General features: G+C 36.9%; 1 protein-coding gene across 3 annotated transcripts in view; it reads right to left on the bottom strand.

Moving 5' to 3' along the window:
* Positions 1 to 20,025, bottom strand: part of PRMT3 (protein arginine methyltransferase 3) — a 136,805-nt gene that overhangs the window by 93,479 nt on the left and 23,301 nt on the right. For all 3 annotated transcript variants that reach the window (XM_029208431.1, XM_029208432.1, XM_029208433.1), the window contains one exon: positions 15,338 to 15,459. In XM_029208431.1, coding sequence (XP_029064264.1) covers positions 15,338 to 15,459 — 122 coding nt within the window. The remainder of the gene's footprint in view (positions 1 to 15,337; positions 15,460 to 20,025) is intronic.

The following is a 20,025-nucleotide window of genomic DNA, read 5'->3' as shown; positions in this document are numbered from 1 at the left end:
ACACACACACACACACACACACACACACACACACACACACACACACAATGGAATACTAATCAGCCATTAAAAAGAATGAAATATTGCCACCTGCAGCAACATGGATGGACCTAGAGAATATTATGCTTAGTGAAACAAGTCAGACAGAGAAAGATAAATACTGTATGATATCATTCATATGTGGAATCTAAAAAGTAATAAAAACGAACTTATATACGAAACAGAGGCACAGAAATAGAGAACAAACTTATGGTTACCAAAGGGGAAAGGCAGAGAGGGACAGAGGACAGGGATAAATTAGGAGTTTGGGATTAGCAGATACAAATTGTTATATATTAAGACAGATAAACAACAAGGTCCTACTGTATAGCACAGGGAACTATATTCAGTATCGTTTAATAAATGATAATAGAAAAGAAGATGAAAAAGTATATATGTATAACTTAATCACTTTGCTGTACACCAGAAACACAACAGTAAATCAACTATACGTCAAATAGAAAAAATTAAAGTATTCAGCACCTTGATACTTTATTATTGTAATAACTTATTTATAGCTTATTTCTGATATCAATATTCACAAACATACATATTACTAGGGAACAAGAACAGTCTTGTTCCTTCATTTCCAATTCTTATACCCTTCTTTTTATTGCCTTGCTCCACTGTCTAGGATCTCCTTTACAGTGTTGAATAGAAAAGGTGATGGCAAGTATCCCTGTCCTGTTCCTGAACTTAAAGTGAATGCTCTCAAAGCTTCATCAAGTTCTAGGCTGTAATTCTGGTTTTTGTAGATACACTGTGCCATGTTACAATATAACATTCCAGTTCTAGTTTGCTAAGAGTTTTAATATATAGATACATTGAAGGGATATGGAATTTTATCAAACTTTTTTTCCTGAGATAACTCAAAATATTTTTCTGGTTGATTTTCTCAAATTTAACCAAACTTGTACTGCTGGGATAAACTTTATTACCTTCCAATGTATTGCTCAATTAATTTTCTAATATTTTGTATAGGATGTCTGCACATATGTTCACAAATGAGTGACGTGTAATCTTCTGTTCTACTGCCTTAGTAGAGTTTTGGTATAAAGGTTATACTGGCCTCATATATGGATGCTTGATTCCCAACAAATATGACAGTGCAAAGTAGAGAGGAAAAAATGGTCTCTGCACTAAGTGAGACTGGGACAACTAGGTCATTTAAACAGATTACAAATAATAATAGTAATAATAAAAAGCTGGATCATTACCTCATACCATATACAAAAAACAATGCCTGGTAGATTACAAACCTAAATGTAAAAAACACAACTATAAAATTTATAAGAGAATATATAGGAAAACACCTCCATAAGACTTGTTACCCAACTCACATATAGTGGCAACCATAAACATGAATGATGCTCATGAAAACTGAGAATTTCAGTACATCAAAGACACTATGAAGAGAGTGAAATAGCAAGCAAGAATGAGAACTTTTTCATTACATAAAACCTATAAACAAATAAAATAAAAATTTAAAGATTGCCTACAGATAATAAAAAGGCCCAACTCAATGGAAACCTGAACAAAAGACATAAACAGATATTTCACAGAAAAGGAAATCCAAATGTCCAATAATCACATGAAAAGATGCTCAGCCTCACTGACAATCACAGAAATGCAAATTTAAATTGCAATGAGATACTGCTATACAACCAACTGGAAAAAATTCTTAAAGGTAGGCAATACCAACCAGAACTGTTATATACTATTGGTAGAAGTATAAATTGGTATAACCACTCTGGAAAATAGCCTGGCAATGCTGAGAAAATCTGAAGATATGTATACCCTAAAGCCTGCAATTTTATATGTAAATATATAGCCCACAGATGTGTGTACCAGGCACATGTACAGAAAGTTCATAACAAAATCGTTCTTAACAGACCTAAACTGGAAAACACAAAAATTCCCATCAAGAACAGAAAAGATAAATTGGGATATATTAATCAATGGCATTCTATATAACAATAAACATGAATGAACACTAAAAATAATGTTGAGCAAAACAAGCTAGACAAAAAGAATGCATATGATTTCATTGATCTAAAGGTCAAAATTGAGTAAACTAAACTATGCCCATTTAAGTGGTTAATATATAAAGCAATATAAAGGAAGTGATTACCACCAAAGTCAGTATGGTACTTACCTCAATCAAGCAGGGAGAGCATCTGACTGAAAAAGGGCAAAAGGAGGTGGGAAGAATTCTAAAGTGCTGGAAATGTTCTCTTTCCTATTATTTATCCATACATATGCATATTAGAACATATAATTTATGTGTTATGCACTTTTTAATATGTATATCTCACACAAAGGTAAAAAAGAAAGGATGTTTATATCCCGTCTGAGTTTTTTCAAAGAGGTACTTAATAAAATTCTCTATGAAAAAATTGCTGCAGTTGCTTACTATTTACTGCAATATTTAATTGGGCTTTCACAATTACAAACATTTCAAAGGAAACAGAAAGCAATCTTCTAAAAAGAGCAAAATGTTCCCACTGCCGTAGAAATATCTTCAGAATGCTCATGCGAAACAAGGTGTATCCTGTAAAAGGCCATCTGCTCAGGCTGTTTATTGTCTGCTACAAGTCATAATCCTATTTGCCTCAGTAATTACTTGTTCAAATATAAATATAACTGGAAAGATTAAGATTTCAGGGAATACAGAAAAAAAGACAAAGGCCATAATTCCCAATAATTCTGTATTAGAACATCACAACAGGTATCATTCATGTAGATAACCCCTTTTATGAGACTGCTCATCTTAATCACCACCTGATTTACCATTCATGAAAGAAACTATAGATTTTACTTATTTTTCTTTTCTCAAGTGTCCAATCACTAAACCTTAAATTAGCATAAAAGCATTCGAGGGCTTCCCTGGTGGCGCAGTGGTTGAGAGTCCGCCTGCCGATGCAGGGGATACGGGTTCGTGCCCCGGTCCGGGAAGATCCCACATGCCGCGGAGCGGCTGGGCCCGTGGGCCATGGCCGCTGAGCCTGCGCGTCCGGAGCCTGTGCTCCGCAACGGGGAGAGGCCACAACAGTGAGAGGCCCGCGTAACGCAAAAAAATAAAAAAAAAAAATAAAAAAAGCATTCGAAATGAATTCTATCTCTGGAAACACCTGCTCAAAAACTAGCATAGATTTAATCTATAGAAATACAACACCATAATAAAAAGAGTATGCTAAGTAAGTCTCTTAACTAATCCAATGAACACAAATTATCTATTTTTCTAAGTGAACATTTTGTTAGAACAACAATCACTATCCTATATTATTTCCTATCTTAAAAGTAGCAATTTAAGTTTTATCTCATGATACAGGGACATCATCATGATTAATTATCTGATACTGGGCATACAGAGATAAAAGACATGGTCTGTGCACTTAAGAACATGGTCTAAGGGATTCAGAGCAGTAAAGAACACAGGGTCCACAGGAGCTAATATAATAAGCCCTTAACTAAGTGACATTTGAGCTTAGTCAGGAAAAAACAGAGCATCCACAAAGACGTATGCGAGCATGGGGGTAAAGGAGGGTGCCTCATCTCTGTGTGCACAAACTGCTTGTGGTTATGTGTGTGTGTGCGCATGTGTGTGTATGGAAGAGAAATTCCAAGTTTGAAGAGCTATAAATAGTTTAGTATGATTAGAGCAACAAGAGGTAGTATGTAGTGACAAAGCTGGGAGGTAGTTACAGGGGATGCAAAGGAGTCTAGATTTTATTTAGAGATAATGAGGAGACATTTCAGGATTTTTAGAATGAGAAATATAGGATCAAATTTGTAATGTACCTCTGCCCAATGTGATTTTGATAAAAGACATAGTCTAGGTTCTAAGAAAGAACATGGTCTAGCAGGGAGATAGACGTGCAAACAGCATAAAGTACCACAGGGGTTCATACAATGAACACCTTATCAACTAAATGGCATTTAAAGCTGGTGACAAAATTATTATAAAGTTTACTTAGAAGAATACATGGGTGATAACAACTATTTTTTCAAAATGCATATGGGGCAGGGGGACAGGGAGGGAATACCCTGATATAAAAATATACAAGGTATATATACAAGGTATATTACTTTGCTTTCAGTTAGCTATGGCGCCCAAGCATACATACTTCTCTTGTTCCCCAAGCATGCTGAAATGACAATAAAGTAATACAAAATGTAATAAATTTATAAACTCATGGAGATTTTAGAAGGTGATATCAAACAACCAAAGATTCTGATAAATTCAGTGGGGAAAAAAAGGAGACTCAAATCATTTTGGTAAACTTGTGAAGAAGGACCCAGTGCTCAGTGCACACATCAGAGAAGACTAGTGGAGGTGGGAGCCATTTTTCACAACACAAATCCCTGATGTCAAGAGGTATACAAAGTGGAAGTGACAAAGGAACTGAAAAATCATAGGAAAAGTGGTGCCCAGAACAGATCTCCCTCCCTTCTTCTCAGAGGGATGAGAGAAAACCCATACCAATTACCTTTATGAAATAATCTAGTCCTCCATTCATAAATGTAAAACAAAAGGAATCCTTAACTATTTGAGATAGGGGAAAGATGTAAGGACATCTCATAAACAACAAGTACTACCAGGCAGATAATTTCAATGCAGGGGCCAGACTTGCAATCAGAACAAAGCTATTCCATGAGCTGCCTCCCTCCCAAATGTACCATTTGTGTTTACAGGAGTGTAGCTGTGCAATTACTAACACTGGGGACATTTATTATTTAAAATTAGCAATAGCTTAGCTTCTACCACAATGAAAAAAAACAAAGAAGGAATAACCTGGATTCAAGCAGAGACAATAGGTTTTCAGTCTTTCGTGTTGACAATTTATCTGGCTTTGAATGTTTGATGTCCTGGATCTTGAAAATACATTCATTCATTCATTCATTGAGTAAGTATGTACACTGAATACCTGTGTGCCTGGTACCCTCCCAGGAGGTTGGGGCACATCTGTGAATGAAATGGAGAAAAATCCCTGTCTAACCTTAGGGAGCTTATATTTTTAGTAAAGCTTACATTTTCATGTATTTCATCTCCTGTAACCTAAGTCTTTAAAAAGCCTTACCAAAATATTCATAGTGAGATCTCATACCAGGATTAGAGGTAATTTTTAGTTTCTCCTTTATTCTCTCATGTCTTCCCAACACAAAAACAACTTTTTACCCCTTTCTTCCTTTATTTATTTAAAGGGGAAGAACTGGTAGGAAAGTCAATCTGGCTGCACTAAGAGAGTACATGACAGAAAACCAAATAACTGATACAAATAACCGAGCTACTTATGTGCAGATGTGTTAATTCATGTGAGTATATACGCAATACAAGAATGTGAATTAAGGCATGGATTTAAGAAACATCAACGAGGGACTTCGCTGGTGGCTCAGTGGTTAATAATCCGCCTGCCAATGCAGGGGACACAGGCTCGAGCCCTGGTCCAGGAAGATCCCACATGCCACAGAGCAACTAAGCCCGTGCGCCAAAACTACTGAGCCTGTGCTCTAGAGCCTGCGAGCCACAACTACCAAGCCCTCGTGCCACAACTACTGAAGCCTGTGCGCCTAGAGCCCGTGCTCCAAAACAAGAGAAGCCACCGCAATGAGAAGCACACCCACCCCAACAAAGAGTAGCTCCTGCTCGCTGCAACTAGAGAAAACCCGAGTGCAGCAACAAAGACCCAACGCAGCCAAAAATAAAAATAAATAAATATAAAAGACACATCAACTGTAGACAAGGGATGGATTTGAGAAACAGTAAGGCTTTTCAGGAGGACTCTATCTCCAGCAAGTTTGCTGATGGAGACGTCAAGTTTGAGTCCCAGGTTTCCATTTTGACCTGTGAGAAGAGTTAATGCAGGTCTGTTCTCTCAGTTCTTACTTATCTCTGTAACCATGTCAATAATTCTTCATCAAACCCTAAGAACAAAACTCCTGAACATTCATGTAGTTTCTGGTTAATGATGCTATTCTATACACGTGAAGCTGTGGACCAAGACAAATCAGGAGGACAGCATGTTTAAAGTAAACATGAAGATTAATGATATGTACCTGGTATCTGACATGGGTTTGTACAATGGCTGGTCACACAACAGGTATGTGCCTACGTGACCAGTTCTCTTTGAGAACTATAGACTCTAAGACTCAAGCAAACTTCTTTGGGTAGAGACATCTCATAAGAGTTTCTGAGGTTCACAGCTAGAAGGAAAAGTACATCTTGTGTGATTCTTGCAGAGAAGAAAGGATTTTGTGGAAGCCTGTACATGACCTCCTTACCTATGGATATCTTTTTCTTACTGTCCCTGGACTATATCCTTTGCTGTAATAAATCTTAGCTGTGAACACAACTTTATATTGAGTCATGTGAGTTCTTCCAGTGAACCACTGAGCTAGTGGGTAGTCACAGGACCCCCAAGACAGGACCACTGAGTTGACACAAAATTAAGGGGATGGTGGGACACAAGAAAAACTGAATTTAGTTTCCACGTAAGGCGTCTTGATCACCTTCATTACCTTCATTAGAAGACTCCTGAGCAGCAATTTTTTTTTTTTTACCATTTTAGCTTCATCAGTGGTTCAAAGTTCCCTTCAGCTTTAACTTGCTCTTCTATTATTTCTATTATATTTATAAACAAATATGAAGAAACATCCCTTACTTCAAGGATTTATCCGGTGCATTTTGTGATCTTGTTCCAAATATTATATATACCACCATCTTTAAATTCATTAACTTACTTTATTCTTCTCAAAAACCTTTCACTAAGTATCTACCACATATAAGACACTTTGCCAGGTGTTATAGGGATAAAAATATTAAGAAGATAAAGCTCCTATCCTAGAATCCAGAGAAGGACATTTACATAAATATGACAACAGATCTAGGCTTTTCTTAATGTTTCATTTTTAACAGTATTCTAGACACAGGCAATATAAAAGACTGCATCTTTAATGTCATACTGAGATTGAAAGCACTGCATTGTAGCCATATGATAGATCAATCTTCTCATGAAAACTCCTCTGCAATAACATCCAAAAGTCTGAATAATGAGCTATTCCACAGCGGAGTCAACGAGAAACCAAAGGCAGCCAGAGTAATGGTAAAAATATTGCCAGAAGCTACCTCTGCTTCCTGAGGGTGAACACTGGATACAACTGTCTGGCAACTGAATAGCTTTGCTGTCCTTAGGTAAGTTTATGTTTCTGAAATGATCATTCACTGGAATGTGACAGCTAGAAAAAGAAACAATTTCTCATTCCTTCCATATTCACTTTGAGTTCTATTTGCCCCTGTTAATATAACACCTTTAAAAATCCATATTCTACTTTATTCATGTCTACAACCTCAGAACTGCAAGCCTGACTTTCTTATTAAGTCCCAATTTATATACAAATAATTTATATATGTATATAAGCCCTAATATATATATATATTAGTTTACATTAAAGCCAAAACTTACTCCGTTCTACACTCATTTCTTTAGAAATGTTAGATCTGTTTTTTAAACAAAGAAAAGAAATAATTATTTTATCATTACTTTGAACACAATTCAAGGATTGTAAGTCGAATATATCTAAAAGAATAAAGGAACATGTATTTTAAAAGTATCCATCTTTTAGAATTTAAAGTACTTTTTTCAGATGTAAGCTTATGGAGTTTTAGAGAAATCCTGCTGTGTATAGATTTCTGACAGAGAAAGAAGCTTCAGAATTGCTAAAGACAATCACAGCCTGCTAATCAGAAGAGTTGCTTTCACTGACTGATGATAGTTCTAGAAAACTCCAGTGCAATAATAGACAAGTATAAGAGAAGCTTAGGGTAGATTTCAAGGGAGGAGAGTGAATACGGAATACAGCTGGCTAATGCTTGAAGCTTTATGGTATAAGAGAATAGACTGTGAAACAGAAAGAATACAAAAAAGAGAGTCATCATATGTTGGTGGGATAGCTGCAAGAAATGATCATTTTAGAAACATAACCAACCAAATGTAAAGTATTATTGGAGGCACTGGTGCCAAGCCAAACATACCACTACAATTATCACCTAATATTATTATAATTACTAACATTTAGTAAGCAGTTACATGTCAGCCACTTGGTAAAGCACCATAAATGGATTCAATCCTTATAATAATCTTGTGAGATAGGTACTACCATCAACCCCATCTTATAAATGAACAGAGCAGGGCTTCCCTGGTGGCGCCGTGGTTGAGAGTCCGCCTGCTGATGCAGGGGACGCGGGTTCGTGCCCCGGTCTGGGAAGATCCCACATGCCGCAGAGCGGCTGGGCCCGTGAGCCATGGCCGCTGAGCCTGTGCGCCCAGAGCCTGTGCTCCGCAGCGAGAGAGGCCACAACAGTGAGAGGGCCGCGTACCGCAAAAAAAAAAAAAAAAAAAAAGAGATCAGGGTTAAAGAAGTTAAGCAATTTTCCCATTTTCATAAAGCTAAATAGTCAAAAAGCCAAAATTAGAAATCAAGTCATTTGGTTCCGGATGCTGAGAGAAGTATGCTATTCTGCCTCCTCAACTGGTAGAATAATGGGCCAGTAAATGCTGGGGATATTAACATAAACTGTTTCCTGAATATTCTTCTACAGGGACATTCACAAACAGAAGAACAGAGGTTATATCACCCCACAGTATAAATTTCAAATATTCGAATGGAAAACAAAGGAGAGATGCTGAGAACACTGTGGAAATAGCTATCTTTTCACAATATAAAAAAGGAAGGGGGTGGAGTCAAGATGGCGTACTAGGAGGACACGGAATTCACGTCTCTGAACAACCAGGGCACCTACCAGGCACCAGTGGGGCACCATGGACACCTAAGGGGATGGAAGGAACCCCCATCGACTGGGTAGGACGGGAGCTATGGTGGGGGGAGTGAGGGGGGAGGAAAAGTGAAGGCAGGACGAGACTGGTGGTGAGAGGGGTGGCTGGGGGAGGGGAAGGGATCCCATGTCCGAAGGCGGAAATTGGAGACCACTGGGAGGGCAGAGGATCAAAAGGGAGTGTGGCCAGCTTTCCCCTGCCCACTTGGGGCCCCAGGAGCTTGCTGAGATCCCGGGCCTGATCTTCTGCCCACCTAGGCCCCCTCCAGCCACGAGGGTCCTGAGGGAGTGGGAGGGAGGGAAGGGGGAGCAAAAGTAAAGGCCGGACCTCCCGGACGGGCATCCCTGAGGGGTGGCTGGGGGAGGAGAGGAGTTCCTACACCCAGTGGGACACACACACAGTTAGGGGTCCAGCGGGGACCAGGGAGATCCTGGGGGAGACAGTGGGCGTGGGGGGGCATGGAAGAGAACACGGCCAGCGCTCTCCCAGTCCACTTAGGCACCAGGGAGCCTACCTAAAACGAAGATTACTTTACCCAAAAAGGATCTCATTCAGATTTGATGGAGAAATCAAAAGCTTTACAGACAAGCAAAAGCTAAGAGAATTCAGCACCACCAAACCAGCTTTACAACAAGTGCTAAAGGAACTTCTGGAGGCAGGAAACACAAGAGATAAAAAAGACCCAAAAAAACAAACCCAAATCAATTAAGAAAATGGTAATAGGAACATACATATCAATAATGACCTTGAATGTAAATGGATTAAATGCTCCCACCAAAAGACACAGACTGGCTGAATGGATACAAAAACAAGACCTATATATATGTTGTCTACAAGAGACCCACTTCAGACCTAGGGACACATACAGACTGAAAGTGAGGCAATGGAAAAAGATATTCCATGCAAATGGAAATCATAAAAAAGCTGGAGTAGCAATACTCATATCAGATAAAATAGACTTTAAAATAAAGAAAGTTACAAGAGATAAGGAAGGACACTACATAATGATCAAGGGATCGATCCAAGAAGAAAACATAACAATTATAAATATTTATGCACCCAACATGGGAGCACCTCAATACATAAGGCAAATGTTAACAGCCATAAAAGGAGAAATCAACAGTAACACAATCATAGTAGGGGACTTTAACACCCCACTTACACCAATAGACAGATCATCCAGGCAGAAAATAAATAAGAAAACACAAGCTTTAAATGACACAACAGACCAGATAAACTTAATTGATATCTTAAGGACATTCCACCCAAAAGCAGAAGAATACACTTTCTTCTCAAGTGCACACAGAACGTTCTCCAGAACAGATCACATTTTGGGTCACAAATCAAACCTTGGAAAATTTAAGAAAACTGAAATCATATGAAGCATCTTTTCCAACCACAACATTATGAGATTAGAAATCAATTAAAGGAAATAACAGTAACAAACACAAATACATGGAGGCTAAAGAGTGTGCTGCTAAATAACCAAGAGATTACTGAAGAAATCAAAGAGGAAATCAAAAAATACCTAGAAACAAATGATAACGAAAACACGACGATCCAAAACCTATGGGACGCGGCAAAAGCAGTTCTAAGAGGGAAGTGCATAGCAATTCAGGCTCACCTCAAGAAACAAGAAAAATCTCAAATAAACAATCTACCTTATACCTAAAGTAACTAGAAAAAGAACAAAGAAAACTCAAAATTATAGAAGGAAAGAAATCATAAAGATCAGAGCAGAAATAAATGAAATAGAAACAAAGAAAACAATAGCAAAGATCAATAAAACTAAACGCTGGTTCTTTGCGAAGATAAACAAAATTGATAAACCTTTAGCCAGACTCATCAAGAAAAAAGGGGAGAGGATGCAAGTCAATAAAATTAGAAATGAAAAAGGAGAGATTACAACTGACACCGCAGAAATACAAAAGATCGTAAGAGACTACTACAAGCAACTATATGCCAATAAAATGGACAACCTGAAAGAAATGGACAAATTCCTGGAAAAGTACAACCTTCCAAGACTGAACCAGGAAGAATTAGAAAATATAAAAAGACAAATCACAGGTAATGAAACTGAAACCATAATTAAAACTACTAGAACTAATCAATGAATTTGGTAGGGTTGCAAGATACAAAATTAATGCACAGAAATCTCTTGCATTCCTATACACTAACAAAAGATCAGAAAGAGAAATTAATGAAACAATTCCATTTACCATCTCAACAAAGAGAATAAAATACCTAGGAATAAACCTACCTAAGAAGGCAGAAGACCTGTATTCAGAAAACTATAAAACACTGATGAAAGAAATCAAAGATAATATAAACAGATGGAGAGATATACCATGCTCCTGGATTGGAAGAATCAATATTGTGAAAATGACTTTACTACCCAAAGCAATCTACAGGTTCAATGCAATCCCTATCAAATTACCAATGGCATTTTTCACAGAACTAGAACAAGAAATTTTACAATCTGTATGGAAACACAAAAGACCCTGAATAGCCAAAGCAATCTTGAGAAAGAAAAACGGAGCTGGTGGAATCAGGCTCCCTGACTTCAGACTATACTACAAAGCTACAGTAATCAAGACAGTATGGTACTGGCACAAAAACAGAAATACAGATCAATGGAACAGGACAGAAAGCCCAGAGATAAACCCATGCACATATGGTCACCTTACCTTTGATAAAGGAGGTAAGAATATAAAATGGAGAAAAAACAGCCTCTTCAATAAATGGTGCTGGGAAAACTGGACAGCTACATGGAAAAGAATGAAATTATAACACTCCCTAAAAGCCATACACAAAAATAAACTCAAAATGGATTAAAGACCTAAATGTAGGGCCAGACACTATAAAACTCTGAGAGGAAAACACAGGCAGAACACTCTATGACATAAATCACAGCAAGATCCTTTTTGACCCACCTCTTAGAAAAATGGAAATAAAAACAAAAATAAACAAATGGGACCTAATGAAACTTAAAAGCTTTTGCACAGCAAAGGAAACCATAACAAGACGAAAAGAGAGAATTTCCATTTCTCAGAATGGAGAGAAAATATCTGCAAATGAAGCAACTGACAAAGGAGTAATCTCCAAAATATACAAGCAGCTCATGAAGCTCAGTATCAAAAAAACAAGCAACCCAATCCAAAAATGGACGAAACACCTAAACAGACATTTCTCCAAAGAAGACATATAGATGGCCAACAAATGCATGAAAAGATGCTCAACATCACTAATCATTAGAGAAATGCAAATCAAAACCACAATGAGGTATCACCACACACTGGTCAGAATGGCCATCATCAAAAAAATCTACAAACAGTAAATGCTGGAGCGGGTGTGGAGAAAAGGGAACCCTCTTGCACTGTTGGTGGGAATGCAAATTGATACAGCCACTATGGCAAACAGTATGGAGGTTCCTTAAAAAACTAAAAATAGAACTACCATATGACCCAGCAATCTCACTACTGGGCATATACCCTGAGAAAACCATAATTCAAAAAGAGTCATGTACCACAATGTTCATTGCAGCTCTATTTACAATAGCCAGGACATGGAAGCAACCTAAATGTCCATCAACAGATGACTGGATAAAGAAGATGTGGCACATATATACAAGGGAATATTACTCATCCATAAAAGGAACAAAGTTGAGTTATCTGTAGTGAGATGGATGGACCTACAGTCTGTCCTACAGAGTGAAGTAAGTCAGAAAGAGAAAAGTACCATATGCTAACACATATATATGGAATTTTAAAAAGCAGTACTGATGAATCTAGTGGCAGGGCAGGAATAAAGACGCAGATGTAGAGAACAGACTTGAGGGCATGGGGGGAAGGGGAAGCTGGGATGAAGTGAGAGGGTAGCAGTGACGTGCACACACTACCAATTGTAAAATGGATGGCTAGTGGGAAGCTGCTGCATAGCACAGGGAGATCAGCTCGGTGCTTTGTGACCACCTAGAGGGGTGGGATAGGGAGGGTGGGAGGGAGGCTCAAGCGGGAGGGGATGTGGGGATATATGTATACATACAGCTGATTCACTTTGTTGTACAGCAGAAACTAACACAACATTGTAAAGCATTTATACTCCAATAAAGATGTGGAAAAAAAAAAGGCAAAGGAGAACATCTTTGAAGAAAAGTACAGTGTTGGCTCATCCAAAACAAAAAGGTCTGATTTTCAAACTCTACAGGTTCTAAGTAAAGCAAACTACTGAATGCAACCAATACATGCACTGTGAGTAGTGAAATGGAGAGACAGCGTAGTAAATTGGCTTTGAGTATGGACCATGGAGTCAGGCTGCCTGGGATCTAATCCTGGCCACACTACAAATAAGGAGAGTTACATAGTCTCTGTGTCTCAATTTCCTAATCTCTATAAAAACAAATATATATATATATATGTACTGTTTCTGTACCTACCTCAAAAAATAATTAAATAGAAAGTACTAAGTTAATGTTAGCAACTTTTATTGTTAAATTTAAGTACCTAGAATTGAATGTTAAGTCATTTTCAATAAATGCTCTCATGCAAAATTTCCATACACTCCAGCACTAAATTTCATACACAATGAATTTGATTATAATCATTGCACAAACATATTTCTAAAAAGTCACTAGGAATCAGGGCTTCTGTGAAATAAAATGAAAACAAAATAAAATGAGTGCTATCACTATCTTTTTCTTCCATAAGGGAATTAAAATGAGAGCACATCTAGTCTCACCTTACAGAAATCAAAAATGACAAATGAATACATAAATGAACATGGTCTTTCATAAGATGAGAATTTCTAATAGAAATATCTTACTGTAATCTTACTATCACAACAATAAAATTTTGATAATTCATCTAAAACAATCTCTTCTTTGGGACAGTGGTTCTCACATCTGTTTGGATGGTAATGCACAAGCAAGAGAGGGTGCTCTTTACAGAACCCCCAAAATGATGATGTTGTAGTTAATGGCAACATAAGAAATAAAAAAAACTTTACTAGATTATGGACTGAATATGCATATGCAACATAGATGCATATTCTCTAATATGAAAATAACCACAAACCTCTATCTATGAAAAAATGTAAGCAAGAGCAATGTCATTTTTTCATTAACATTAATTTGGTACTTGTTAGTAATAACAGTTGCTAACTTCTGAATACCTACTACATGCCAGGGCAGGCAATATGCCAAAGAGACTGAGGTGCATATCTTACTTGTCACTTATTTACCTTACTCATAACCATATGAGGTAGTCATCATTATTTTCATTTTGACAGTAGAACAACTGAGGTTTCAAAGAGGTTAGATATAATTTAACTGAAGTTCAAACAACAGGGAAGGGAAAGAGCAAGGACTCAAACCTGTCTGACTCAAACTCTGCACTCAACCACAACACTAGACTTCAATGCAATAAAATCTAAAAATTAAAACATTTTACATAATTAAATTTTATATGAATCAGAAATGATCAATATTAACCAATTTTAAGAATAAAACATATGTATCAGTGGGGAGGACCATTTAAGAATCATTGCCGAGAATCTAACATAAGCATGGCAAAAGCTGTTAAAAGAGTAGACCTTAAATGTTTCCAGCACAAAAAAGCAATGGTAATTATTTCATGTGACACAATGGAGGTGTTAGCTAATGCTATGGTGGTAATCATTCTGTAATATATTCATGTATCAAAGCAATACATTTTACACCTTAAACTCACACAATATTATGTGTCAATTATATCTCAATAAAGCTGGGGGAAAAAAGAATCACTAATAAGCCTGCTATTAAAATTATTCTGGAAATTATTCCAAAGTTCCAAATTTAACATGGTTTGGCTAAGTACACAGCTAACAAAATCTAGTTCTAAAAGCTGTAATTCAAATGAAGGTCTTACTAGGATATAAGCCAACTCTAAAATCAATCACGGATCAATTAACCTAACTAACTTAATTCCTCAAAGAGAGGAGATATTTTTAGAGAACATAATTAAGTTTGTAGCCATTCTGGAATTTACTTATTTTAATTTGATGAGGCACAAGGGCTAGTGTTGTCAAAAAGAAAAAGATAATCCTTAGTCTTTTTAGTTGAACTGCTATTTGCTAAAGGAAATACTACTGAAATATTGAGTTTTGTAGCAAGTCTTCTAACACTGCCCTATATGTCCATGATTTCTAATTTCATATTATTGTAATCAGCATATCTATAGCCATAATTGGAAGGACAGAAAACTATATAAAAATAATTCTCATCAATGAGAAGAACAATGAAAAGATTATTCATAGCTCAAACATGTCTAGGTCAATCCAACTTAAAATCTTATTATTCTGGAATGAATTTTTACTAAAAGACAAGTATCTTGAGTCTGCATTGGATAGCTATTAAAGACAAGAAAATCAATTGATATTAATCATTAAATTTAAAAATAATCTTAAGTCAAGCCATAAAATGCATCTACCTTATGATATGCATTGCCTGGTAAAGTATTTCAGACTGATCAACTCCAAGAACCTTCTTTGCCCCAGCTTTAGCAGCAAACATAGAGAGAATTCCAGTTCCACAACCAACATCCAAAACTACCTGGTGTAATAAAAAAATAGATGTTATCGAGAAGGTCTAATACTTTAAATCCTATTCATATACGATGATGTTTCTGGCTAGGAATAGATAACAAAATTTAAACTTTACCGATCAAATATGGTAATAATTTCTCTTTGGGGAAATAGAAAATATAATTACATTAAGTTGTTTTAAATTCGTAACAGTGTTTTGGCCACGGTCTGCTGCAATCAGATGCAACAATGTAAATTTAAGAAATGTTTTATATGAAATAAGCAATTCCCACAGACTTATTAAGGTGGAATTAGTCTCTTTTTTATTTCCTTATTGTATGTATGCTCTAATTTAGGCTTAGTAATTCTAAATTTTAATAGAAATAAACTTTCTCAAGTTTGAGTGGCAGGAATTAAGCAAGATAGCCTGATCCAGTACAATTTAAAAATGGTTATAAAGGAATCATGAATGGAATATTACTCAGCCATAAAAAGAAACAGAATTGAGTTATTTGTAGTGAGGTGGATGGACCTAGAGTCTGTCATACAGAGTGAAGTAAGTCAGAAAGAGAAAAACAAATACTGTATGCTAACACATATATATGGAATCTAAAAAAAAATTGGTTCTGATGAACCCAAGGGCGTGACAGGAATAAAGACACAGACGTAGAGAAGGGACTTGAGGACATGGGGCAGGGGGATAGAAGGAGAAGCTGGGACAAAGTGAGAGAGTGGCATGGACATATATACACTACCAAATGTAAAATAGCTAGGTAGTGGGAAGCAGCCACATAGCACAGGGAGATCAGCTCGGTGCTTTGGGACCACCTAGAGGGGTGGGATGGGGGGGGGAGGGAGGCACAAGGGGGAGGGGATATATGTATAAATATAGCTGATTCACTTTGTTATACAGCAGAAACTAACACAACATTGTAAAGCAATTATACTCCAATAAAGATGTAAAAAAAAAATAAAGGAATCATGGATATAGAATATTGCCATAACCCCTCCACTTCCAAAATTAAATGTTCAACTCATTTTAATAATACAGGTACAATAAAAACAAACTGGCTTCTAGAACTCAGTAACTTGAGAGTTTAATTTTTAAAAATGATATTATCATTGGTGAAAGAAATAAGAAGAACCAAATTTAAGATGTTATTGGGGATAGGCAGGGAGCAATTATTTCTAATCAAGAATTTCACACGGTTCTTCCCAGAACAGTATAGTGAAACCTGCTTGGTTCATAGTAAAAAACAAAAACTAATTACCAAGGAAACACATTCAGCAAAATACTCAGAGGTACACTAGAAATTACTGAAAACTGTAGTGCCTTAAGTCTTTCATTACCAATGACCTGAAACCCTATATACTTGTCTCAAAATATGAAATTATTTCAGTAGTCTTCTACTATAAGTATTCACTGAGCATTACTAAGTGCAGGCATTGATCATGGTGATGGGGTACAGCAACAAACAAGACCAAGTCCCTGTCCTAATAGAGCTTACAATCTTGTGGGGGAGACAACGAACAGACCAAGAATAGATGATAAAGAACTGAGAATGTTAACAGAGAATAATAGTGTTATAAAGAAAACTCAAGCACAGAGTAGAGGTTAGAGCAAGGGGCGGGGGGACACACTCTTTTAGAATTTTAGATAGGTCTGCGAATACTTCTCTGATACATGAGAGCAGAGAAGGAAATGAAGTAAAGGAGTGTGCCAGGCAAAGATCTGGAGGAAGTGTCTTCTAGCCATAGAAGATATTAAATGCAAAGCACAAGATTCCAGGCAAAGCAAGAAGGCCACTGTAGCTGAGCTGGGTGAGAAAGGTTCCTTGGCAGTGAGATCAGGGTTAAGCAGGGGTCAGATCACATAAAGCCCTTGGATTTTATTCTGAGTAATGGGAAGCTACTGCAAGAAAAACAGAACTAGAATTAAGAATCTATTATATTTTTCAACAGTTACTTTTTCACTAGGTAAAACATTCATACAGTTTAAACATCAAAAAGTGCATTTCTTATTTATCCTTCAAAATAATTTTTATGCATATACGATGCAATACTATATATGTATTTCCTTCCCTCCTTTACACAAATGGAAGCATATTATACCCACTGTGCTACACATTGCTTTTTTCCTTAACAATATAATTTAGAGATCTTTCCATATCAGTTTATAAAACTTCTTTCTCTTATATAGCTGTATAGGATTCCGTATCTTGGTTGTACCATAATCTGCTGATCCAGTTCTCTACTGATGGACATTTACGTAGTTCCTGAAATTTTACCATGACAATCAATGCTGTAAATAACATTATACCTAATCCCATTCATACATGAGTAACTCTACAGATGTACAAAGGAGTAAATCTATTCCTAGAAATAAAAACACTGGGTCAGAGAGAATATACATATTTGTAATTCTGCTAAACATAAATTACCCACCATATGGCAATTCTACTCATGAAGACTCAAATCAGCAATGTGTAAGGGCCAATTTCCTCACAGGTGACACTAGCCCATATAATCAAACTTTCAGATTTCTGCCAATATGGCAAGTACAAAATAATGATATACTGGTCTAGATTTAATGTGCATTTCCATTATCATGAGGCTTTGCAACATATTTCACATGTTGTAGAGCCATCTGTAGTTCTATGTGAACCATCTACTTTAGCCTTTCTCCATTTCCCCACCAAGTTGTTAGTCCTTCTCTTACCAAATTTCTCTTATCAAATTTTATCAAATAAGAGTTCTTTGTTAGTTAAGAGCAGACCTTTGTAATATGACTTGCAATGTTTTCTCTCAGCATATGATTTTTCGCCTTTTGATTCTGCTTAAACTGATCTTTGCTATGTAGAAATTCTTTACTAACAGTCAAACTCATTAATTTTTTCTTTTAATGGCTTCTGGATTTTGATCATAATTAGGCCAACTTAGCCCATATTCTCTCCTGTTTCATTCACACTTCCTTCTGGTACATTTATAGTTTCATTACTACAGTTTTTTTTTTTTTAAATCATAGTATACACTAAGAGGTATGGTTCCAACTTTACTTCTGCTCAGAAAGCTAACCAATTGTCCCAACATGTTATTAAACAGTCTGTGTTTGCATCCCCCTGAAATTCACACGTTGAAATACTAACCCCCAAGGTTATGGTATTAGAAGCTGAGGCCTTTCGGAGGTGATTATGTCATGGGGACAGACCAAAACACACAGAAATTTTAGTGAATGCTCAAGGTCCCTGTCTCAATTCATTCAGTATGCTATAACAAAAATACCATAAACTGAGTGGTTTGTAAACAACAGAAATTTATTTCTCACAGTTCTGGAGGCTGGAAAGTCTAAGATCAAGGCACAGGTTGACTCTGGTGAGGGCCTGCTTTGTGGTTCACAGACATGACTTCTTGCTGTGTCCTCACATGACAGAGGAGAGGAAGGGATCCCTCTGGAGATCTGTGTATATTTTGGTTTATTTCTAGATTTTTATTCTGCTCCATTAATCTGTACAATCACGTACCAATAATTATTCTAATTATAGAAGCTTGGCAGAATTTCTGTCTAGTAAAGCTGGTCCACCCTCACTGCCAATTGTTTTCACAGTGTTTCTGGACAATTTTATATGTTTATTTCCCCACAAGAACAAGAAAATCAGCTTGTCTATGGTTTCTTTGTTTTTTTTTTTAAGTCTTAGCATTTTTATAGGGATTGCACTAAAATATAAATTTATGGAACACAGACAATTTTATTTTGTGTTTTCCATTCAGGAACATGGTATGACTTTCAATTTGTTTAAATCATCTGTTATGTTCTTCAGGAGTTTGGGGTTTTAAAAAATCTTTTTCATCTAAGTCCTGCACATTAGTTAAGTCTGTTCCTACACATTTTATCTTCTGTATTGTTTACTAGTGTAAGTGAAGTCTGTTCCATTACATCTTTTTTTTTTGATTAATTAATTTATTTATTTTTGGCTGTGTTGTGTCTTAGTTGCTGCACGCGGGCGTTCTCTAGTTGCAGCGAGCGGGGGCTACTCTTTGTTGTGGTGCGCAGGCTTCCCATCGCGGTGGCTTCTTTTGTTGCAGAGCACAAGCTCTAGGCACACGGGCTTCAGTAGTTGTGGCATGCTGGCTCAGCAGTTGTGGCTTGCATGCTCTAGAGTGCAGGCTCAGTAATTGTGGCGCATGGGCTTAGTTGTTCCACGGCATGTGGGGTCTTCCCGGACCAGGGTTCAAACCCGTGTCCCCTGCACTGGCGGGCGAATTCTTAACCACTGCGCCACCAGGGAAGCCCTGTTCCATTATATCTTGAAAATATAATACACCAAAACTGACTCCAGAAGAGACAGAATCTAAACAGTCTAATTTCTACTGAAGAAATAAGGTTGCCAAAAGGCTACTGCTCTAAGAAGGACGAGGCCCAGATGGCTCCACAGGGAGAATGTGACTGTTCCTGCACACGTGGCCTATCTGGGTGAGTCAGCACATTTTAACATAACCACTTCACACACAAGAAAGTTTAAAATTGTAAGATGCAATCTATACAACATCACTGCAAGCAAAACTATTTTTTTCATGTTACAAATAAAATATATTA

Source organism: Monodon monoceros, unplaced genomic scaffold (genome assembly GCF_005190385.1).
Source record: "Monodon monoceros isolate NGI ecotype Baffin Bay Population unplaced genomic scaffold, NGI_Narwhal_1 Super_Scaffold_7, whole genome shotgun sequence".
Taxonomy (NCBI): domain Eukaryota; kingdom Metazoa; phylum Chordata; class Mammalia; order Artiodactyla; family Monodontidae; genus Monodon; species Monodon monoceros.
This window is presented reverse-complemented; position numbering and strand designations above follow the sequence as displayed.